Source organism: Pseudorasbora parva, chromosome 3 (genome assembly GCF_024679245.1).
Source record: "Pseudorasbora parva isolate DD20220531a chromosome 3, ASM2467924v1, whole genome shotgun sequence".
In the NCBI taxonomy this organism is placed as follows: domain Eukaryota; kingdom Metazoa; phylum Chordata; class Actinopteri; order Cypriniformes; family Gobionidae; genus Pseudorasbora; species Pseudorasbora parva.
In genome coordinates, this window is record NC_090174.1 from 36,357,638 (window position 1) to 36,382,197 (window position 24,560).

At 39.3% G+C, this 24,560-nt stretch overlaps 2 protein-coding genes across 8 annotated transcripts in view; one reads left to right on the forward strand and one right to left on the reverse strand.

Moving 5' to 3' along the window:
- Nucleotides 1–13,365, forward strand: part of dab2ipb (DAB2 interacting protein b) — a 194,197-nt gene extending 180,832 nt beyond the window's left edge. For all 7 annotated transcript variants that reach the window (XM_067438636.1, XM_067438637.1, XM_067438639.1 and 4 more), the window contains 6 exons: nucleotides 2,181–2,359; nucleotides 3,707–4,592; nucleotides 6,839–6,961; nucleotides 8,393–8,595; nucleotides 9,055–9,142; nucleotides 10,786–13,365. In XM_067438636.1, coding sequence (XP_067294737.1) covers nucleotides 2,181–2,359; nucleotides 3,707–4,592; nucleotides 6,839–6,961; nucleotides 8,393–8,595; nucleotides 9,055–9,142; nucleotides 10,786–10,953 — 1,647 coding nt within the window. In that variant the 3' untranslated portion in view covers nucleotides 10,954–13,365. The remainder of the gene's footprint in view (nucleotides 1–2,180; nucleotides 2,360–3,706; nucleotides 4,593–6,838; nucleotides 6,962–8,392; nucleotides 8,596–9,054; nucleotides 9,143–10,785) is intronic.
- The window catches only part of ttll11 (tubulin tyrosine ligase-like family, member 11), a 39,556-nt gene continuing 27,619 nt past the window's right edge, over nucleotides 12,624–24,560 (reverse strand). Inside the window, exons 7-9 of the mRNA XM_067438644.1 lie at nucleotides 23,429–23,665; nucleotides 23,105–23,211; nucleotides 12,624–15,801 (exon numbers count right to left, since the gene is read on the reverse strand). Coding sequence (XP_067294745.1) covers nucleotides 15,527–15,801; nucleotides 23,105–23,211; nucleotides 23,429–23,665 — 619 coding nt within the window. The 3' untranslated portion in view covers nucleotides 12,624–15,526. The remainder of the gene's footprint in view (nucleotides 15,802–23,104; nucleotides 23,212–23,428; nucleotides 23,666–24,560) is intronic.

Below are 24,560 nucleotides of genomic sequence, written 5' to 3' on the forward strand. Positions count from 1 at the left end.
GAACTCAGGATAGGGTTGTGACAAAACAATTCATCACTGTGACGCCACAAAAGGTTCTCAAGTTCTGCTCCAGTTTCAGTGTTCTTTGAGGAGGTGGACTGATGTGAGCAATAGCCTTCAGGCTGTAACAGTCAGGCTTTAAAATCCCTCCTTTTGATGCTTTTAATGTTCAGGCCCTCATAAGATGTGTTCACCATGTGTTTATTTCTTTATATATTAATTTGTACATATTTCTGAAAGAAATGATCTTCTAATCCTCCTCCTCCTCAAATGCTAAATATAAACTAGTTGTTGTATTTGCCCAGATTTTCCACACTTAGAGAAAACTTCCAGTCTTGCTAAATGTGTTTAAGCGAAGTCACATATGCAGCCACTCACCTGTGCATGTACGCCAGTGCAGCACAGACACCGCAACTATGTAAACATTACTAATTCAGTTTGTAAATGTTGGATATTCTCATTGCAGCACTTTGTGTTGATTTATGCTGATCACGTTAAGTGGACATGCTCTGAAAGCTCATGACCTCTCAGTGTTTGAGTTCTACATGGGAAGACCATTATTCCTTAGGCTGTCCTCAACTGAGTAAGCCAAGCCAAAGGCGACAGTGGCAAGGAACCAAAACTCCATCAGGGCATGATGGAGAAAAATAATCCTTGAAAAATAAACCTGCTAGGTTCTATGTACATAAGAACTGTCGGTATGTTACTATCATTCAAACATGCTTTGATATGAAACATAATAAGCCAGAGGGATTCAGCCAACCAGAATGTCACAGAGTCAGCCACGATCAAACATTTAAATCAGTCAAATTTGAATTTATCTAGGTCTAGTATGTTTCATTATTCCATTTGGAAAAGTCTCCTGTGTTTCTTTATTTTCGCCACATTAATACATGAGGCAAAGGTTCACTTCCACCGATTTTAATTGGGGCTCTATAAAGTTATATTATTATACATTCATTTACAAAATGCAATATAAATATTGATTAAAACTTTGGGTTTGGTGAGATTATTAAGTTTTTTCAAGATTTTTCTTTGAATGTGTTTATTTGATCAAAAATAAAATATAAACAGTAAAATCACTTATATTGTGAAAGATTATTGGAACTTAAAAATGTACAGGAGTAATTTGTTCCTGTAATGGAAGAGCTGCATTACTCTTCAGTGTCACATGATCCTTCAGAAATCATTTTAATATGGTGGTGATGCTCAAGAAACATTTCTTATCATCCTCAATCCTCAATTGAAAACAGTTCTGCTGCTTAATATTCTTTTAATATTTCTGTATATGTTTTCAGGATATTTTGATAAATAGAAGCATTTATTTGAAATGGACATCTTATGTAACAATGTAGGTCTTTATTGTCATGTTTGATCTATTTAATGCATCCTTTCTGAATTAATGCATTTATTGATAGAAAAATGACTGACTTTTGAACGGTAGTGTAAATGTGAGGTGTTGAGAAATTATTGAGAAATTATTGTTGAGACTGTTACCCCATACGACTATTATCGTCTACACTGGACACGGCTGCTTAGACCAATGGTCTATGTTGAAGGCAATAAAGCAACCATTGCAAATCCATTTATTCTTTGTGTCAGAAGAAGCACACATTCTTAAAATATGTCAGAAATAGAACAGGATGAGTTCATTGTCTCGGATTTGTTGTGTCATGTCACGTTGCGCCACATCCAGTGTAGACAGAATCATAGATTATAAAGGGCTCTATCCTCTTTTGTCATGTTGCGTTGCTCGCATCTTGATTAGACACAGTGTTAAGCAGGTATAGATATCAGTTATGGCGAAATAATGGATGATAAATCTGCCTGGTGGTTACATCAGTTATATCTCTAATACAGAACTTTAGGAGGTAATTGGGTTTGTTTTTGAGTGATGGGTGCTCCATTTACATTTAAACAATGATGCTTCTTATCCAAAGCAACTTAAAATGAATTATAGTTATATTGTACATTTTACCAGTAACCGTGTTCCCTAGAAATGTTTAGGGCCAGGCACACTCTACTGGTTCAGCTCCAGGAACTAATTTCTATGCAGTCATTGATGTTCCGTTATCTTCTGCTTCCTTTCTCAAGGGGGCTAATAAAGAGTCCTGCACAGATATAAGAGATCTTTGGGGTATTTGTTAATTTTCAATGGGATCTTTCATCCATGTCCTCAGAGTGCTGCCTCCAAGCTTGGCCCATTACCCAGAATATTGAGGGATGTACATGGAGCGTTAACAAACCCACCAAACGTACAGATGAGCGTTCCTTCCGATCGTGTGCCCTCCCCTCCAACCGCTGGATGCAGCATCTCCACTGGATTACAAAAGATGGCCATCGACAGCGACCTACCAGGGTAAGCCGTCAATCAGATCCACTGCATTACATTTGTTAACAACCTTTAACCAATCAGAATCTAGTGTTGTAGATGGTTGTCCAAAAAAAGTTTAAAAAAAAAATTATAATATGCTGTAAATGTCATGATGAACAGTTGTTCTGACAAATCAACCAATGATTTTCGAGCTCAGTGTTATATCATTTGAAGAGCCGTTGCCATATTGCTTACGTACTCGTCATTATCTGTTGCTTTCAGCCATTAAGTCCGTCCTCGTTCCTATTCTTAAGAGTCTGCCCGCACTTTATACAGCAGACTGCTCTTCTTAAGAGAGCGGCTCATCTTTATCTGTCTAGCCCGCTGCTAATTCCCCACCGACATTTATGAGAGCCAGAGAGAATGAGAGGCCTGTAATTGTAGTTCACACACACACACACACACACGGAATGGGAAGATAAGTATACTGGGGATCAAAAGAGATGGAGGTTATGAGGAGAACGCATCGAGTGGAGCTTGTTGGTTTGTGTCTGGACGGAGATTATGAAGAAATAAATTAGCTTTTTTTTTTACAGATATCCAAACAATAAACAGCCTGGGTGGAAGTAAAAACAGAAAGGGATGCACAATAACCTTGCATTCTCTCTGATATTTTATACCTGCAACTGTCGCATTTATACGTGTTTGAGAAAGATTTACGCTTTCTGTTTCTCAAACACTAGCTACTATATTATGAGGGTCTTGTGATTGTGATAGCGTTCCAAAAGGTAGGCAGCAAGATTATGCTGCTTTCTAAGAAACTGTCTCACATGCATCCGATACAATCCCAGAGTGTAAAATCCATTCAAGAGATAAAGTTAGCAAAATATACTGAATCATTTCAATAAATAAGAATAACTGAAGAATAGTCAGGAACTCACCCCATCTTCAGATTAGTCCAAATGAGGTGCGTCGACAGAAAACTACAAATTGTGAAACACTTCAAGGGAGTCTGCTTACACTACCAAATAAGAATTTGTCAATTCATCAAAGTCATCAATTGCAAGATAAAAAAAAATAATGCTTTACTGATAGAAAGGCTAATGTATCGGTCACATGTGACCTTTGTCAATGCCAAGCTTACAATGATTAGTGCAGAAGCCATCTTAATTCATATATAAGAATAGGCAAGATAAATAAGAAATAAGAATAAGTCATTTCAACTAGGATGCTGTCTTTTGGAGCTGCCTATTTAGACAACAAGGCAGCACTCTAAGACTCAGAGCAGAGCTAATGTGTTGTCTTCTTCTTTTAATTGATTACTATACTGTTCTTGTTTAATTATTCATTTTTCTTTTTCTGGTCCATGTCTCCATCTCCTTGCTTTTCTAGCCCGGTGGACTTCACTCGTCTCCCTTCCCCCACCCCTGAAAACAAAGACCTCTTCTTCGTCACGCGCTCTTCTGGCCTCCAGGGATCCCCTGCCCGCAGTTCTAGCTACTCTGAGGCCAATGAACCCGAGCTGAGCCTGGCCAACGGTGGCAAGAGCCTGTCAATGGTAGACCTCCAGGAAGCGGCTAGGGCGTTAGAACCCATCGCCATCCCGGCAGGGGTAACTTCAGAAGGTCTAGGTGAGGGCGCCGTGGTTCCCTGGAACGCACGGACTCCCCAAGGCAACATTGCCGGAGGCCCTACTCTTCACAGGCTAGGACAGACTCCCACTACACCAGGAGCAGAAGGGGCTCCAGGCAGGCCCACACAACTCTTGGCCCCACTATCCTTTCAGAATCCAGTTTACCAGATGGCGGCAGGGTTGCCCGTATCAGCTAGAGGGAATGCGAGCGGGGATTCTGGGTCGGAGTGTCACAGCTCCGTCAGTTCCCATAGCAACAACGAAGAGGGTCTTGGAGTAACCAAGCACACCTTTCTTACCCAGGGGGCTTCAGTGGGGGAGGAGTTTGCGAGACGTTCGGGAGATTTCTCAAGACGACAACTATCACTAACTGACGCGCAGCACGGAAGCCAGCCTATGGGTCCACGACAGAGCAACGCCGGTCCCCAGCGGCGTATTGACCAGCCACCGCCACCCACACAGACTGCACCCAGAGGACGAACTCCACCTACTCTTTTGAACTCCACCCCCTACCCACGGCCTCCTAATAATACCGTGATGTCATCATCACCAGATTGGCCCGGAAGTGGCGCACGACTTCGACAGCAGAGCTCCTCCTCCAAAGGGGACAGTCCCGAAACAAAGCATCGTGGACCACATAAACAAGTGCGTACATGTTTCTAGCAGATAAAGAATAGTATGTGGAGTTATAAATATCAATTTATTTATCGATTTTGAGTTATAATATCAAAATAGACACCATGCTAATAATTACACGTTTCGTCATATGTTTGTTTAGGAACATTTAAAGTCTCCATGAAATTTGACTTACTTTTTATGGGTAACGCTCATGAATATTATTTTAATTCATGTGTAATCTTTAATCAAAAACAATAAGATCTCTTCACCCTCGCAGCGACCCTCTCCGGGCAATAATTCCTCCCCTCCAGCAACCTGACAGCAGCAATAACTGATGGACAAAAGTCAGATTTACATCAAATTCACTGATTAAGGCTGATGTCAGCGTTTACAAATGCCATATCAGATGCCAAAAGCAAACAACAAATGGTGCCAATATACACTCGCTGTGTAAACTACCAAAAAAATCATCATCCTTTCCTTTATTTCCATAGCAAAATCTCAGATCGCCAGAGACAGCGATCCATCCTTTATGAATCATCAAAAAAGACTGCACTCTAAAAAATGCTGGGTTAAAAACAACCCAAGCTGGGTTGAAAATGGACAAACCCAGAAATTGGGTTGTTTAAATTGGTCCATTTACTAGAGTTCAAATAACCCAATTTCTGGGTTTGTCCATTTCCAACCCAACTTGGTTTGTTTTTAAGCCAGCATTTTTTAGAGTGGGTTTTTAAATGCCACACAGTGGGTTTTTAAATGCCTAGCTTACTTGTGCGGTATGAATAAACAGTGTTCCCCTTTGAAACGAGTAGAGGCTTGGACCCTCTGACGTCACAATAGTGGCTAGGAAAGGAAAGATGACCACTATTTCTGTTTCATGCAGACTTTTAAATCTGTCTGTGATCCAGATTATTTATTATGTATCCTTAAACTTATCCTAGTAATATATCTTGCAGCAGGTCTGAGTTATTGATTCTAATAATAATCAGAGAGCATAGCTTGCGATCTATCACCAACCCTTCGAAATTCACTGTTGCCTCTGGCAGTCATTTTTCTCAACAATTTGACAATGAAGTGAACAGGAAGGGCATTTCCCATATCCACAATGCATTGTTCTCTCTCTTGGGATTTGATTGATTGCTGGAAGTGATTGATGGAAGCGTATCTATGGAAACCACATGTGCGCGCACTTTTATTACATCACACAGCACCTCCAGGCTCTTTCTCCGACTGTGAAAATCACATCTGTGGACTTCCTGTGAATACTGTGGTTGATTATAGAATCAGTTACATTATACCTTGGCAGAAAGATTAACATCTTCCATAAGACCAAGCTATTATTTTTCTCAACTTATTGGCAAAATGAGGTGAAAGGCTGGTTTGAAAGCCCACAATGAAACTGACGTAGCGACAGTTGGGATGTCCGTTCTTGTGAAATGGATTATTTAAAAATAAGAAATGTATGGAGGAGTCTTGGTTTTATCCATAGGCTCAGTGGATTTTTTTCCTTGGGGATGCGTAGGAGGTTGCAAATGCTAAGATTTTTTTAAGTGCATCAATAGCATTCAATACCTGCATTTATTGCATTGTACTTATTTAATTTTCCATTTTATCTTACATTATTCATTTACAAGGTCACATTGTAAAGTGTACATGGTTTTTAAGCACAATGTCAGTTTCGCTGAACGTATTTATTATTATATTATCTGTCCTTTTCAATCAGTACCGGTTTATTGAAACTTGACTGCGGTTTTTGATGCCGTGATAACTTTTATCTGACTGGAAATCTCAATATCATGCATAGTTTTGCTTCTTGAGAAAATGTATTTTGTTCAAAGGATGTTTCAATATTTGTGCTGGAAAACAATTTAAAGCTATGATTTTAAATTGACGATCGATTCCCTTGAAAAACATATCTTATTGTCGTATACAGTTTTGCTTCAAAATGTATGGAAAAACAAAACAAAATTGCTGATAAAGAAAAAAAAATCTATTTTCTTGTACAGTTGAGGGCCTTAATGGAAATTGTGATGTCATGACTACCTAGTTAGCATGAACTTCTTTGAAACATATTCTAACTGAGCACATTACTATAGCTAACCATGCTCATATGTCATGCATGGCCTTACATCATGCCAAGCGTCATCATGTCTGCTTGTCCACATCGCTTGTTGGGAACGAGATGCCCCTGGCATGACTTCTTTGTGTGAGTGTGTATGGTTCATCTTCAGTTTATTCATGCGTATGTGTGTGTTTGTGTGTACGTCCCATAGGCCCCGTCCCCAGTGAACCCTAGTGCACTGGACCGTACTGCTGCCTGGTTGATGAATGTGCCATATATAGAGCAGGAGTCTGAGACGGAGCTTTGCAGAGATGAGCACACACAAGCTGAAAAGGTAACTGCCCACCCACACACCATAGCAGCAGAGATTTTGACTCATGCAAACATACTCCGGATAGGAAATGAATCATCATCCAGCACTAATTTCAGACAAGAGGATTCTCTGTGTCAGCGATCCAACATTCAGCTCTGATTTGGGTGTTTCTGAATGGAGACTTAAGGATGAAATGTGTAGTTTTTTTTATGGTAAAATCCAAGTTTAGTGAGCAGAAAACATCTGGAGGTTGAGCTCCTCATGAGCTCTGATACTTTCAGCATTGTTCTTTGTCAATAATGGCAGGTAGGGAAATTGCAGTTCCGTTTGGTGCCACCAGTGGTACAGAAATTTCATAGTTCTTAGAATCAATTAATCAAGAGTACTTTCAGACATTTGTATGTTTGAGAGAGAACATGACATATTAGCCGCATCTGACTATTCCTTCTGTCAGTCTTCCTGTTTCTTGCATCCTATAACTGGTGTGGAACATACTCTGGTGTGGCAGCAACTCTGTTATTTAAGTATTTTTAATATACTTTTATTGTATATATTCATATTTTTATTTAGATACTTTCAGTTTTCATTTTATTTTTAGTTTGTGTCATTTTGATTGGTTTGTTGTTTTTAAATATATTCTTTTTCAGCTTTTATTCATTTTTATTTCAGTTTTAGAAATTTTAGTACTTACATTTTTTTCGTTAGTTGCCAAGGTAACATTTCTAATATTCTAAGTGTATTTTTCATCTCATTGTTATGTATTTTTCCAGCTTTATTCCTGAAAAACAATGTAATGTTTAAGTTAATAACTCTGAACCTCAACACTGTATATCACAAATAGTTTGTAGTCATCTCAGAGACTAAACTAATATTTGAGTCCAACAGTTTGTCATTAGCATGTTGCTATGCTAACACCTAGACTTTTACAGCATTTATTAATCTGCATGTAAGTTAAAAGATTAGTTCACCCAGAAATGATGATTATGTCATGAATTACTCACCCTCATGTCATTCCAAACCCAGACTTTCGGTCATCTTTGGATCTAACAAAGATGTTTTGATGAAATCTGAGCGCTTTCTGTCCCTGCACTGACAGAAATGAAACTTTGATGCTTCAAAAAGTTCATAAAGAAATTGTTAAACGAATCAAAATTTTCTGAAGGGTCTCTGATGAACAGATTGAATTTAGGATATTTTTAAATTACCGTGTTGTAAAAATATGTTGTTATTCATTTATGACACTTCATGCAATAACTTATGTTAAGAAACTGAGCCTTATTGTAAAAAGCTACCAATAGTCCACTGAGGCATACCACACCTGATGCCACATATAGGGCACAATTACATTTCACCCGAATTTAATATACATACATACTATAGCTCAACATTTAGTGCTGACTGCAGCTTAAAAAGAGGTTCACCATGAAAGACAAAAACCTGCATCTCTTGCAGTATCAGGCGGAGATCAGTATGCTGCAGGAGCGGCTCCGTGTGTCGGTGCAGAGGCTGGAGGAATACGAGGCCCGGCTGAAGGGACAGGATGAACAGGCGCAGAAGATGCTGCTAGAGTATCAGGCCCGGCTGGACGAGTCAGAGGAGAGATTGAGGCGGCAACAGGAAGACAAAGATCTGCAGATGAAGGGCATCATAAGCAGGTAGGAGTTTGTATTCTGAAACCCGAAGAAAGGCTGACAAAACCTCTGATTGGCTGACTATTCAGTCAATATTAAGTTCACAAATTGGCCCGAATGGGTGAAACTGGTGGAAACGGATGAACACAAGTTCCCTTTCTCCTTGAGTCAGGTAAAAGAACTTAACTGACTGAGCTAGAACACGAATTTACTTTGAACAAGCACTTTGCCTTTCAGAAGTCCACCACACGCCTCTGATGCTGTCATTTGGCTTTCAGCTCGCAGTGTATTAGTGGCAATCTGAGAATACAGAGAGCTTTTAGAGACTTTTAGCTTTCCTCAAGGCAGAATTTACTGGGAGCTGCTTTTCACCAAGACTGATGTTATGGGGCAGCTATTTATGGCCCTGAGCTCTAGATCAAAGACAGAATGGGAGGATGTATGAAGGCTGGACTGAGTGTGTGTTTGTATTGTGTTGCGCAGGTTGATGTCTGTGGAGGAAGAGCTGAAGAAGGATCATGCTGATATGCAGGCGGTGGTTGACTCCAAACAGAAGATCATTGATGCGCAGGTATGGGACTGACCTAAACGCTAGTTCCCAAACGATTTTTTTTGTTTGTAATGATTTAACCTTTGATGTTGACTTTTCAATATATTATGACCCTTCATGATGTTAACCTTTCGATGAATCAAATACATTTCACAAATCTTTGCCTGAAGTTTGTCATCACACTAGAATGTCAAACAAAAAAAATTCACAATCCCTCTATTTAAGATATAAAAAAGCCAAATTATTCAATTACACCAGCGTTAAAAATGTTAGGGTGTGTAAGACTTGTTAATGTTTTCCAACGCAGTTTCTAATTCTCTGTATTTATTTGATTAAATATACAGTAACTGTGGTTGCAATGTAAAATAACTGTTATGTATTTAAAAATGTTAATTATTCCTGTGCTGGCAAAGCTGAAGTTTCATTTCTTCATTGTCACATGATCCTTCAAATATCATTGCACCGCTGCACCCATGGTACGGCAGTAAAGCTCTTGATTATTACGCAGAATGAGAGTATAGTTGCTAGCCTTATCGGCAACATTTTATTTTCTGTCAGGTTTAGTACATGATGTAACTACAGAAGAGTCAAGTTTTAAATAGGATAAATATTGAAACTCTTTGGTCATTTTGTTTTCAGCGCGATGCTAACGGTCTAATCAGATTCAATGATGTATGCTAAGCTATGCTAAAAGTGCTACCGCCATACCAAGAGATCGTCTGAATGGATTTAAAAACGGTAAAACTCCACTGTTTAGGAAGTATGTTTGGGAATTTGGAAAATTAGAATATTTATATAAAAATAAAAAGTGGATTATTTTTTTTAAATACTCCAAATCAGTATCCCTGATGTATAAAATCTGAGCAAAACAGACCAACAAAGTGTGGAATTCAAGGAAATATGCATATTAGTTTTATGTACTGTACGTTTTCCAAGGAAACCAACTGGTTTGTTTCTTCTCCTTGAATGAACATGTGTTAGGAGAGAAACAAGCAATTAAACACTTGAGGTTAAGTGTCACTGCAAATAACATCACAGCTGTGATTTGGTCACATGACGAGCCAGATCATCACAGTCGTGATGTTATTTGCGATTGTCCTCGCAGTCACTTCCTCGCCCCACTTTGTAAAACGGATGATAAATGAAACAAACCCCATTTTCAAATAGCATTTTAGTTCATTTTAGTATATTGAATTCCTTTCCCCAAAAAGTAGAGTCTCAATACATGTTTTCATTGTACAAAATGATCAACATACAGCGGTTATTGCACAACAGGGTTTGTCAGCTCTTCACAGTGAGGGTTCACAACTGCTGGCATTGCTTGGAGATCAGCTAAACTGAGCATCATATGCATACTCATGTTCAGTAAATATATGCATAATTATACACTCACTTTGAAGAACCGTGAATGTGTCAGTTAATACATTGGCAGCAGAGCTGAACCTGACAGGAAAACATAAAAGCTGACGATGTCTAAAATGTCCCCGGAAAATCCGCAATTTGATCCGCCTCTCTGGACTGGATTCATTGTTCAGCAGGGCATTTTTATTTTCTTCCATTCTCTACTAACATCCCAAAACATCTTTGTAACTGCTGGAATTGCTGGAGCTGGTATTTTCAATGATTTTGAATTGTATGCGTGCTGAAATGGTCTGTCTCTGCAGGAGAAACGGATAGCATCACTGGACGCGGCTAACGCGAGGCTAATGAGCGCCCTGTCGCAGCTGAAAGAGCGCTACAGCATGCAGACGCGGAACGGCATCTCGCCCACCAACCCCACCAAGCTGCAGATCACAGAAAACGGGGAGTTTCGCAACAGCTCCAACTGCTGAACGAAAACCGCATGAAGACAGAGGACACGAGCAAGTGTGCAGATGTTCTGTAAGTGAACACTGAGAGAAACGCTGCAGGTTGAGGATACCGAACAGAGACCTTTGACGGTTGGCGAAGCGATTGTTTGGAAACGTGGAGAAAGATCCGCTGTAAACATCCGCCGGTGAGACTACTGTTCAAGTACTTCGTGTTAGGACACACCACTAGACTTTCATTCGTGTTTCACAATAGCTTACTGTAAAATATAAAAGAGAAAAACAGTGATACAGCTGACTTGGTGACATTATACAGAGATATTAGAACCCTATAGTCTGTGCAAAAAAAACAAACTGTCATTTTACATGCTTTTCAAATAGGTGTTTCCATACAGCCTTTAAAAAAAAAAAGACACTAGATTTTGTCTGATTTATTTATAATGGTCTCGACTTTAATCAGACAGAATGAGCAACTTGTGCAGAATTGTATTAGTTCACTTTCTTTTTCGGTTTCTCCCTACATAGTGCACTTTGTCTCTCCATCATGAGAAGCCTTAAAATGTTGCATCTGAAATATCCCTCAGTTCTTTTTTGTTATTTATGCTCTTACGGTTCGGTTGAACAGCGATAGATTATAATGAGCATAGATGTTGAAGAGTATATATTTTACATTCTCCATCCAAGTTTTCTGATCACTTTCTCTTTTTTTTTCTTAGACAAAAATGTTTCAGTCTGTAACAAACACATTCTAAGTGTCATTTTGGGTCCATTTTTAGATATGCCAAGATGTTGAATGAGCACAAACTGCTCAGATGGAGCAGAACGAATGTTTTAGACACTACAGTAGAACGATTTGACTTTTGAAAGCTGCCTTGTTCAATCTCGCGTTTTCTTCCCACATTGTTTGGGAGAGTTTTGCTTTGAGTTTTTTGCATTTTCTATTCTTGGGTTTTGTCTTGTTCGGTCTCCTTTTTTAAGCCTTTTTAATAATTTTGTACATGTGTGTTTATTTTTACATGTTGCCTCATCAGTCCAAATTGCTGCACACTTTACATTTCAACATTTAGAGTTTGTCTATTTTTATATTTAATAACGTGCGTGAGGACTCTTCTGCATTTATCATGTTTGGCACTGAGGTGCAGCACGCGGCTGCTCTTTTCCTTTAACTTGTTGATATTTGAGGAAGCGAGACACAAATTCTGGATTTTGTTGCAGATATATAAACATGTCGTGGGTCATGTAAGCTAGAGATGTTATTTTCGAGGGTAAATGTCTCTGTATGGGCTCTATGATGGAGTAGCATGTGAATAAGTTAATATTACATATAAAGTAACGTTCACGGTTACTCGAGGGTGAATGCCGTTGTTACATTGGCTGATTTGAGTCTGAAATGTGAGATTAGATTAAGCAATCTAACAAGCACAAAGCGCATGTGTCGCCCCTGCTTCTCAAAGGCTTTGAAGACTATGCACTTTTCCCCTTTGTCGTGTCCACCTGGGTTTCCTTTACTTCATAACTCTAACTCAAGGTGCACATTATTATTATTAAGTCAGGGAAGCTCTGATTTGTCATTCAGTTTGATTTGTAGCATTATCACTCGTTTCACTGTAGCCAAACGGTGAATCCTTCCACGCAAACAAACGCCCACATATGGCGCAAACGTCATGAGACTAACAATTGGACTGCTTTAGATACCTCAGCCAATCGCGAGCGCTTTGATGCCCTGATAAAGTAGCTTTTGCATGTACTAAATGCTTCAGCGCTGTCTAAATAAAGCAGATCAGTATCTAGGGTCATTTAAAATTCATTTGATCAACTTTTAAACTCAGCTCGGGGCTCGTGTTGTTGCACAAAAGGGAACCAATATTTATTTAAGTTTTTTTTTCCTCAGCTGTCAACTTCTCCGTTTGTTCATATTCTGTTTTTAATGAGGTTTCGCAGAGTCATTATGTCTATTTTCATCAACATGGGAAGCTATTCGAGTCAAAAAATAGTCGTTTAGAACAGTATTGAATGAAAAAGATCTTTTGCTGTCGTCTTGGTTTGTTTCCTCAGATGTGTCTTTATACGGCTTAATTTCAGTTCTCGAAGTCTAGGAAACTTTTGCAAGTGAAACTTTTTGCGCATTGTTTATTTTTTTTTTCAAGCAGTCAATGTGAAATAGTAGCTATGTGAAATAAATGATATAAAGAGAAAATATATAAAATCTATAAATGAATACCTAAAATATGTTGTATGTTTTATAATCCTTGTAGAAAAGATTTTTGTAAGTATGTTTAAAGTAAAGTATTGGCTGGACTCTTGCCTTGTTTTAGGACGATGACAAGAACAATAATGTACAGAGAAATTTGTCCATGTTAAGAAATATACAATTGTGGCTGTGCAATTTATGTACATTTGCAACTAGAATAATTAAAGTTTTATTTAGTTATTTCATATGCCTGCTTTGTTGTCTTCATTACTGAATCATTGACTTGACAAACATGTCTGGTGAAAAATCTGGTGAGACTTTTCAAAAACATAACTTGGAAAAGGGTGTGTCTGTGTGTTCACTGAGAACAACTGAAATCAGTATAAAAAAACCATACAGCATATTCTTTTAAATGCAATGTTTATTTATTACCATAAAAAGTACATCTCAGTCAAGCCCGATGTGTATATAGATGCCTGCAGCTGTGATATTAAATGAGGGTTAAATGATCTGTGTAAATATATGCTAATCCTGTGAGATGTCCACTTGCATTAAACCACAGCAAACCCCCTTTTTTCCCTTCTGTCATCATTTCTACATGCAGGAGCAGTTCAGTACAGCTACAGTATATTACTTGTTTAAGTGAAAAACAATAAATAATTAAATCTCTATGGGTATAAATAAAACACAACTTCGTAAACTTTGAGCGCACTTGGTGCCATGTCTGGGGGCCGTTCTTCGTACAGATCCCAGATCTTCTGAACGTGATAACTGATCCCTGGCTAATTTGGTTCTTCAAATGAATTAGCGGATTGGATTAACATATCTGGATTAAGTTATCTGAGATTACTGCGTGCTCACTGAAGAGGGAAGATGCATCGATACTCGAAACCACGATCAGCACTGCAGCCATTGGCTGGAGGCAAGACAGCTGAGTAAAACTTGACGAGAAAAAAATTAAAGAAAACATTTAACAATATTAAGAAATTAAACTATTAAATTAAATACAAATTAATATTTTTTTAAAAAAAATTGTATTTAAAAATAATACAATTACATTTTTTATAACATTTAAAAAATATTTTTATACATTGTAACATTTTTATAAAATGTTACATTTTATTTAAAAAGTTATACAATTTTACACTTTAATAAAATAAAAAAGAAGAATTTCTGGACAAGGAAACGGCAAAGCGACCAAAACAACATCAAAGTTATAATAGATTAATTAAATGTGCACTTTAAAATCGTGAATATAAAAAATTGGAATCATGTTTGATTCCCAATTATTTTTATTAATTTTATAGTATTTGTACAGTCTTTACATTTGTATTTCAATGTTGTAATTAGCAGTTAATTTAATTTCATATTTGTAGCAGATTTATTGTGACAGCATTAATTCATGTTTCTTAAGGGTCAAGATCACGATCAAGCTACTCCAATAATATCTGTCACCACTCAAATGACAAGTCTCAAGGCATTTAGACTCCAATAAAATGATAAAGGAATTATTCCATCACAATTAATCTCTCAATCAAAGGGCTGTGATTACAACATTATAGACTACACAGCATAATATTATTTTCAAATACATTTTTATATTATTATTTTAAATGATTATTGCCCCCTGGTACAGTGAGGAACTCTTGTAATAAAGTAGCAGTGGTTGGGACAAATTTAAACGATCAACGCCGCTTAAAAAGCAAATCTAATCCTGTTTAATTGAAATAAGCTTCTCCTGAGCAGGGGTTAAAGCTTACGGACCCGTTGCTATGACAGCAACTCCAGGATGTGTCAAACAACCAAACAATCCGAGATCATGCCAAATCGTCTACAATCAAATCCAGCTAACTGAGTTAGAGATGTACGAAGAACGAACCCCTGGTGTTACACCATTCCCTAACAAAAGGCCAACGTGTTTTTCTGCCTAGTCAGTTCAAGGTGGCCATTTGAGAAAATTAGCTGCTTTTCTGAAGTGAAGTGCTGTTACGACAGCATCCCTTCCATTTAAGAAACACTGAATCCCTGGGATATCCCTGCAGTGATTGTTTCACACAAATACCACATTACCTGAAGGTAAGCATATATGAGCAACGTGACACAAGTCACATGCTCATACACACGCTGTCTGCATGCTTAGCACTGAAACAAGTGCCTGAGTGTTTGAATACTGGCATCAGAACACACACACAAATTTCTTCCGTTACATTTTTCTTGTGGTGCAAGAAATCTTTATCTGAGCTGTGTATAAACAGCTCAACTTGAGCTATTGCACAGAGTAAATCTATGATATTTGGCTCATTATTTTACCCTTTATCTTTTTTTATTTATTTAAACACACACGGCATAGTCCTCTGGACGTACCTCAGAAGACATGGGACAGTTTGTACAGTATGTGTGAGATTGTCAGTTCTCTGTGTTTGCTTTAGCAGAGAGTTGCAGCGGCTGGTGCCGTAGATGGTGGTGGCGGCGGGTCAGTGCTGGGGAGCTGAACGTGTTTTGCGTGGATGATGGAGTTGGGTGTGACCGGTGTGGACGTGGCTTCTGGCTGTGGCTCTGCCCCTCAAGGGCCCCCTCACACACCTCCAGCAGCAAGAGCACCTGCTCCCGCAGGGCTACAGCTTTGAACCTGCGTCCTGCCATGTAGAAGAAGGCCTCAATAAATGCCTGAAGACACATTCCTGAAAGAGAGAGAGAAAGCTTACTTTAGCTTGACGCTTGAAAATAACAAATTGATTCCTTAGACAATTGTGTGTTGGTTAAGTCAAATGTGTATTACTTGGACCAAATATGGTTTGGTTTATTGCAAGATTGGAGTTTAAAAAAGCAGTTTATGATACCTTTGTTGTCAGATTTTATTCATTGTTTTTAGTTATTGGAGCATTGGACATTTCTGTCTTTTCCAAGTGAAGCAGATAAAAAAAAAAAACTACTTTCAACAATAAAATGAAAGCGTCAACAGATATTTTTATCCCTGTATTGTGACGTACATCTAGTGTAATGGATTATCGAAACAGAAAATCTCTATTCATGTGTTTTTGATTGGATTTTTGAGATGTGGGTATTGCAGTCAAAAACAGAGACTGATGAATACAAGCTTAAAGAGCTGGGATTTAAGCACGAGTCTGGTATGTGTCACCAGAGAGAAGTCACTCATGGAAGATTGCATTATCACAAACAGAGAGAATTATTGACAAGTGTGCTTGCACACACAAGGAATTTATGTTGGTATTGAAGTTTCCAGTACACATAAATATAACAAGATGCATAATAACATTTAAGAATTCAAAATGTAAAAAAATAAAATAAAACACACACACACACACACACACACACACACACACGTATACACTCACCTAAATGATTATTAGGAACACCTGTTAAATTTCTTATTAATGTAATTATCTAATCAACCAATCACAGGGCAGTTGCTTCAATGCGTTTAGGGGTGTGGTCCTGGTCAAGACAATCTCCTGAACTCCAAACTGAATGTCAGAATGGGAAAGAACGGTGATTTAAGCAATTTTGACATGTTTGTTGGTTGTTGGTGCCAGACGGGCCGGTTTGAGTATTTCACAATCTGCTCAGTTACTGGGATTTTCACACAACCTTTTCTAGGGTTTACAAAGAATGGTGTGAAAAGGGAAAAACATCCAGTATGCGGCAGTCCTGTGGGCGCAAAGTCCTTGTTAATGCTAGAGGTCAGAGGAGAATGGGCCGACTGATTCAAGCTGATAGAAGAGCAACTTTGACTGAAATAACCACTCGTTACAACCGTGGTCTGCAGCAAAGCATTTGTGAAGCCACAACACGCACAACCTTGAGGCGGATGGGCTACAACAGCAGAAGACCTCACTGGGTACTACTCATCTCCACTACAAAAAGGAAAAATAGGCTACAATTTGCACAAGCTCACCAAAATTGGACAGTTGAAGACTGGAAAAATGTTGCCTGGTCTGATGAGTCGATTTCTGTTGATACATTCAGATGGTAGAGTCAGAATTTGGCGTAAACAGAATGAGAACATGGATCCATCATGCCATTACCACTGTGCAGGCTGGTGGTGGTGGTGTAATGGTGTGGGGGATGTTTTTTGACACACTTTAGGCCCCTTAGTGCCAATTGGGAATCGTTTAAATGCCACGGCCTACCTGAGCATTGTTTCTGACCATGTCCATCCCTTTATGACCACCATGTACCCATCCTCTGATGGCTACTTCTAACAGGATAGTGCACCATGTCACAAAGCTCGAATCATTTCAAATTGGTTTCTTGAACATGACAATGAGTTCACTGTACTAAAATGGCCCCCACAGTAACCAGATCTCAACCCAATAGAGCATCTTTGGGATGTGGTGGAACTGGAGCTTCGTGCCCTGGATGTGCATCCCACAAATCTCCATCAACTCCATCAATATGGGCCAACGTTACTAAAGAATGCTTTCAGCACCTTGTTGAATCAATGCCACGTAGAATAAAGGCAATTCTGAAGGCGAAAGGGGGTCAAACACAGTATTAGTATGGTGTTCCTTTAGGTGAGTGTATATATTATTTATAAAAAATATAAATATAAAGACAGACAGTTAATATGAATAAATAGGACTAAAAGAATGTACAAGGATATTGCACAAAAAATGTGGCATTGCACTTGGAAGGTAGCCTAGAAATCTAAACGCACCCTAGCGGCAGCAAATCTATTCTGCCCGCGAGTGTCGTCTAGCAACTCTCATTATCCTTCTGAGCTGTAATCGCCAAACTCTTGCCGGGCCAATCACATCGTGTAAAGAGTCGGCGGGCGGGGCCATAATGACGACGGCCGAGTTGCGTTTGCGTGCTTCTAGTAAACACAGAAACTGGCGAACGGCGGTCTTTCGAATCAGCTTTGACCACGACTCTGGAAGACTTGGAGTTAAGCTTTTCTCTGAGAAAAGAACAAAGAACGGCACTGAAGTCATTCTTAAAAAGGGAAGATGTGTTTCGGAGTTTTGCCGACCGGATACGGGGAATGTTTAATCTATCAACAAGCTCTGCTTCACCTTCGTTGCCCTGGTTGGTTGTGTACCGTATCCTACCGCGTGCAGAGGGAGTTTGAAAGACAACCGTTTATCCCGCCCCTCGGATTGAGCCCTGTCAATGGTGAGTTTCCAGACCAAACATCTTGATGTGGGTCTGGCTTGTCAGGATACTTGGAAGGTATTTAACTGTTCAAGAGCGAAAGAGACTGTTCCTGTGCCTAGTGATCTGAAACACCGTCCAGAAGGCAACAGTTCAAAATAGGTTGTGGCCGGGGTGAGTGGAGTCTGCGATGATTTTACTTGCCTTTTTTTCACTCTAGAAGAGTATAAATCCTGGAGGGTGGGCGGGCAGGGGGTACCAATAATACTCTCCGGCTGTCCATTGTAGTCTCCTGATGTTTGATTTGGAGGCTGAACCTAACCAGACAGCTATAGATGAACACAGGACAGACTCAATGACAGCTGAGTAGAACAGTGTCAGCAGCTTACACAGGTTGAACTGTGGCAGTATGAATTTCCTCAGCTGGCGAAGGAAGTAAAACATCTGATGGCCTTTTTTCACAATGGGGGGGGGGGTGTATTAGTGTATGTGTGAAGTGCTGGTCAGAGCGAGTATGGGGTATGAGATGGGGCTTTTTTCGGCAGTCAAACACATTCAGATCCTCACCAGTTGTTTATTCTTCACAGATGGTGGGGGTCCAGACTGATGCTAGGTCATTGGTTGAGAACTGTTTTATCAGCGTCTTTTAGCCACTCTGATCTCCTTTGTTAGTCTGTTTCTGGCCTGGTTTTATAAGATGTTATCCCCTCTTCTGTAAATGATTAGAATGCCCAGGTACAAATGCATGTATCCTTAGAGAGCTGTTCACATCGGTGGATGCAGTTTAAAAAAAAAACAAAAACAAAAAAACAGTCCAATCAGTGCAATCAAATGAGGCTTGTAAATCCCACTCTGCTTCATTAGTCCATCTTTTAACAGGTCGGTATACGATGAACTAGCGATCATAGAGCCCCGAAGCTGCATGTGAGACGGAGTGATATGCATTCTTATTGTGGTGTATAATGGCTTCGCTCAGCCAGGTTTCAGTGAAGCACAATGCAGCAGATTTTGAAAAGTCTTTGTGTGAGTAAGGAGAAGTAGTTAGGAAGGGACTGTTTTGTTGGGAAGGGATCACAGATTCGCTAGATGGATACTTGGAAGCGCTGTTCATAATCCACGTTTACAAACCTTAACAAGCAAACCGGCATGCTTCCCCTGTTTCCAACTGACCACGCGATTGAACAGAACCGCTGCCCCTGACTAGAGCAGTCAACAAAATGTCTAAATAATCAACAAAAACTGTAAAATGTTGTCTGGTGTGTGTTTCCATATGTCCAGTAGTTTGTCTCTGGTGAAACTGACTATTTTTTAATGAAAAAAGAATGACTATACCATAGACCTTAAAAAAATATATTTTTACTGAGGAAACGTAGAGCCTCCGAAAATCCGAATATGACGCTGACATCTTGCACAGATTTGGGACAGAGTCAGCGCAGTAGTGAACTCGTGACCGAATCTGCACGGTAGAGAGCAGGAAGTAAAGCCGCAATATCAAAAATCTACTCTCGCGGATGAAGAACAATTCATTTTGTTGGTGTGAAATAAACAGTTATAGAAAATGGAAATGAAACCTAAAGCTCCAATTTCCTCTTGAAAATCCCAGAAAAAGTCGGTTAGTGCCTCAGTGACAACTTCACTCAGAGAAGACGTCGATATTAGCTGTCAATCAACCCATTTTTATAGCATCAAATAACTAACTAAAACTAAACTTATTTAAAAAAAAAACTGGACTAGGGCTGTCAACGAATATTCTAAATTCGAATATATATTCGAATAGTTTTTAAAAAACGAATTTCGAAGGTGAAAATAAATATTCGATTTTAAAAATAAATGTTTTTTAGTACATTTAGTAGAAGGCGTGGCTGTCTGCTTTGCGAGTGAGCGTGCGCCTGAGGGTTCAGGGACAGGTCACAGGACAGGAGTCGCACTATCACTGCTGAAAGTTGACACGTCTTGCAGGGAAGATGGCAGAAGTGCAGAGCCCAACTCGACTGCAGCAGAGAAAGAGATTTTAACTCCATAATCTAAAAAGCCATGTCTGGAAATTGTTGAGCTGCGAGATAAAGTTATATGCAAGCTATGTAAGATACAGTTAGCATACCATGCCTCATTTTATTTAGCGTTAAACAGAAACATTACTAAAATGTAGGGCTACTGTACTGACTGAAGATATATGCATGAATAAAGGATAAATGCACTGCTTTCACTGGTATGATTATTTACCATGTCAAGGAAAAAGCTCCATGTTTAGCACAGCACAGCTCGCTCGGAGCACTCAATATGCTGTAAAACTTCAATTAATATTAATAATATTTGTTTCAATCACTGAATGAAGCCTGCTATATTTGGGACAAGAGTCGCGAGTTTCGCGACCTTAAATTGCTTTCACAAAACTTTTGATCAGCACTCAATGTTTGTTCATTTAAACCGTTATCCGCAGTGAGGACGAGAGAGGTCTGCCCTCTGCAGTCTTGGCCATTAGTTAATTTATATAAAATAATTATATAATTTATAATAACAATCTACTCGTTTTTGTGTAAGTAATACGTTGTCAAATATGTATAAACTTAAATAGACAAACTATACAAGTAGTTCATGTCTCTTTGTATTAATTTGTCCTGTTACTGACGTAATTGACAAAATGCATTGACAAAATGCGCGCCCAGATGTTCGAATATTTTGAATATTCGTGTTTGTTTTAGAGGGAATATTCGAATGTCATTTTTGAGCAATTTTGACAGCCCTAGTGTGGACGGGACCTAATTATTTTCAGGAGTACTTCAGGCTTGGACAAAGCACAGAACAAACAAACAAAAACAGCAAAATAATTGGAGAGCTCCACACAAAGGCAGTCATTCACGTGGCCATATTGAACCATCCTATGACATTTATGACATTTTGAATAAAAATAAATTTTAAAAAACATTTTAAAAAAACATGCATGGATGAGTCATTTGCAATAAGATCAATAACATACATGAAAATTCAGTCTTATTTTCTTAATGTGTGCTGACTTTGATATGGCTCAGGTCCCTCCTCCAGTTTAAGCCTATTGGACTTTGTCGGCATTTTATAATCTGCCAACCAACCACAGGTGAAAGGTTGCATTTAGTACTTAAGGTCTGAGGTTTTGAATGACCTCAAACCCTAAGTAATAGACTTTGGCAAATAACTTCATATTTGAGCTAAATCGTATGAGCAATACAAATAATCGATGCGAGTCATATAAATTGTATACTGAAAATAGAACGAAAGATTTGAGAGAAGCCATTAGTGCCATTATGTCCAAGCTGTAGGAAGCTTTAATCAGAAGTGTGCATATGGCAGATTTTCCATTCTGCTTGTTTATTAATTTATGGGGCTTCATCTGTGTATTATTTCGTGTACGTGGTTTCAGTCGTATCTCCTCGCTGATGAAAACTTCATCTATATATGTTCCTGCTAAAAACTTCATCTGCAAGCACAAATCATCAGCGGGGAAATTCTCAAGGTCACGTCTGAGCCTGAGAGTCGAGAGAGAAAAATGCAGACAGCTTTGGTAGAGAAACTTTGTACATTTTAAACAAGAAGAAAGAGAGCACAGAAAGCCACTTGCTGTTATTACAAATATTACGATTCTCAGGAACCCTCGGGGGGTTTCGAGCCTGAAGGTGGATGCAGATCTCTCGTCTGACTACATATACTGAGCGTTAATGAGCTCTCGCTGCGGACATAATGGAGCCGTGAAATACATCTAGAAAGAAAACAGAGGCTGCGTGCTGTGCTGGTCAGAAATATGTGTACATTGAGAATGGATGGTTACAATTAATAAAGCAATGCTGTTCTCCAGAAGGAGAAAATGGGTTTCATTAAGCAGAGTAATGAAGGAGCGCTTAAAGAACTCTGCATTATCCTGTCAGATGAAGCAGACTGAGCTCTGGGATAGACAGGAGTGAAGAGGGGAACTCAATGACCGATAAATCCTTTTCTCTTTAAGTATTCTGTCCAAGTGTCCAGTCAGCATTCTTCAATAGTAAATGTATTACTATTAATGAAGATCACAGCAGCACTATCTCTCCCTTTTTTCCTTGGGGATAAACAGTCTGATCCCCACTCCCAACTTTTAAACAGCTACTTCTATTATTTATTAATATCAACCTTATCCACCAGTTATTACTCTCCTCTCGCCACGCAGTTTGTCTTCTGTGAGTGTGTGTGTGTGCGCGTGTGTCTTTGTGTTGATTCCCAACTGTAAGGCACTAACGACCAAATTCAACCTTCTGAAATGTTCTGGAATTCAGCTCACATCATTCCACTCTGGCTATTTAAGAGCACAGAGACTCAAGTATATATTCATTCTCTCTTTTGATTAGGAGAAGCAAAGCCTGGCATGCATTATTCATTTCATACGTTCCTCCAAGAAAACGATGCTAGCATGACCCAACCTAATGCACCATCACGAGGAATATTACCAGTGCTCATTTAAAATCAGAAATGACTTGTGGGCACATTAGCTTTGGCGCGCGTACAAAATGTTCCCATTTACAGAAGTGTCTTTTCAAAGTGAAAGCAAAAAAAAAAGTATATTAAAGAAATTAAAATATGAAAGATTGAGGCAGAACTTGAAAATTGGGTTATGTGGCATTAGTTGATTGGCCTTGTATTTTTTCCAATTTACAAGTACTGGGCAAATGAACGAAGAAGTGAATTTATTTGTCAATTATCTCCCTTGACGATCTCATTTATGACTGCATGTGAGGGGAAATGCGCTATGATGAATAGTTGCAAATGTGTCTTTTATTGGAGGCTGTTTAACAGCTTTTTGATTGTGTGTCGGCCTCGGGAGTGAAGATGTGCTGTAAATTGCATCATGATTGGTGGACTGCTTGCCTGCCTCTCTGGAGTCGGGGAGCATTCCAGCCCAGCGGCGCGTGATGTCGATGTACAGGATGTCCACTGAAGCCATCGAGAAGCTGCTGTTACTCAGCTTGCAGTTCCTAAAGGAGACGCTCGATTAATGTGGCGGGATACTTTAATGCCACCTTATTAAGAGGCAGAATCAGATTCATTCCATTAAATTTAGCCATAATGATACATGCCAATTAAATGTAAGCCAATGTAATGGTTGTTGTCAGATTTACATGTATTCATTTGACAGATGTTGCTTTGAAGGTTTACATTTTACCAGTCGAGCTACAGGAACCAGTGACTTGCCTGATGAAGGTGCGGAACCCGGTCGGGCCCAGTCTCATGGTTCCTTTGACACCAAGGTAGCGCAGGAAAATGGCAGCAATGCGTTCCACGACCCGCAGGTAATTAAACTGCTTGGTGTATTTGGGGAAGACTTGTTTTAAACACAAAGTTGGAAGAGAATCCGTCACGCTTTCCTTCTCATCACTTCCTGTCTCCACAACAATAGCCTCTTCTGGTGAACCGCCTCCAGTGTTTGACCTGTTGGCACAGAGACAAAGGTTAAAATGAATATAGGCATAATAGTTTTAATGCTGTATAAACTGTATATTCTGTCCCCTTACACTAGAGGTCTCAAAACTCGCGGCCCGCAGGATGATAATTTTGTGGCCTCCTACTTGACATCAAAGTTTAGTGTAAGTGCGGCCCGCGCGTTGCTCTAAAAACATTTTTGGCAGAGTCTGCGTGTGCCGCACTTGCCATGCCTTATGCCTCACTTCATGTGTGTGTGTGTGTGTGTGTGTGTGTATATGAGAGAGTTCACTTTAGGTCCCCATGAGTCTGTGTGCATTCATGTTTAAGTCCCAACGGGATAGTAATACATGTACGCACAAACAGAACCCATTGTATAATATTTCTAAATGTGTGTGCCTTTTGTTTTGTTTTTACGGAAAGAAAAACAAACGAGAAAAAAAAGAATACAGGTGATCATTTTTCACAATACTCCACTTTCATGGCACGCTTGTGGCTGCCATGAAGTTTCAGCCATAGAAGCAGGCAACATCCAGTTGGTGAAGCTTGCTCACTCTCATTGGCTATTGTGGGTGTCACGTCAGAGGGCAGTCTGATCAAAAGTTGGAAATATTAAACATGTTTGATATTTTTTATTTAGGATCTTTTGGGCTACGACGCTAGCCTGATGTCGTCATACTCAATTCTAGTCAGAATATGACTAGAGTCTGAAACTGCTCCATTGGGCTGTAATTATGGGGCGTGTTTCAACCGAACAAGGAAAGACCTCAATTGGACAGACCTACAACCAATCAGAGCAACGGAGCGACGCATAACGTTAGTTGTCAAATGTCAACAGAACTCAACTGCACTGTTGCCAAGTCTGCGGGTTTGCCCGTGAGTTGAAGCGACCTCGATTATGTGA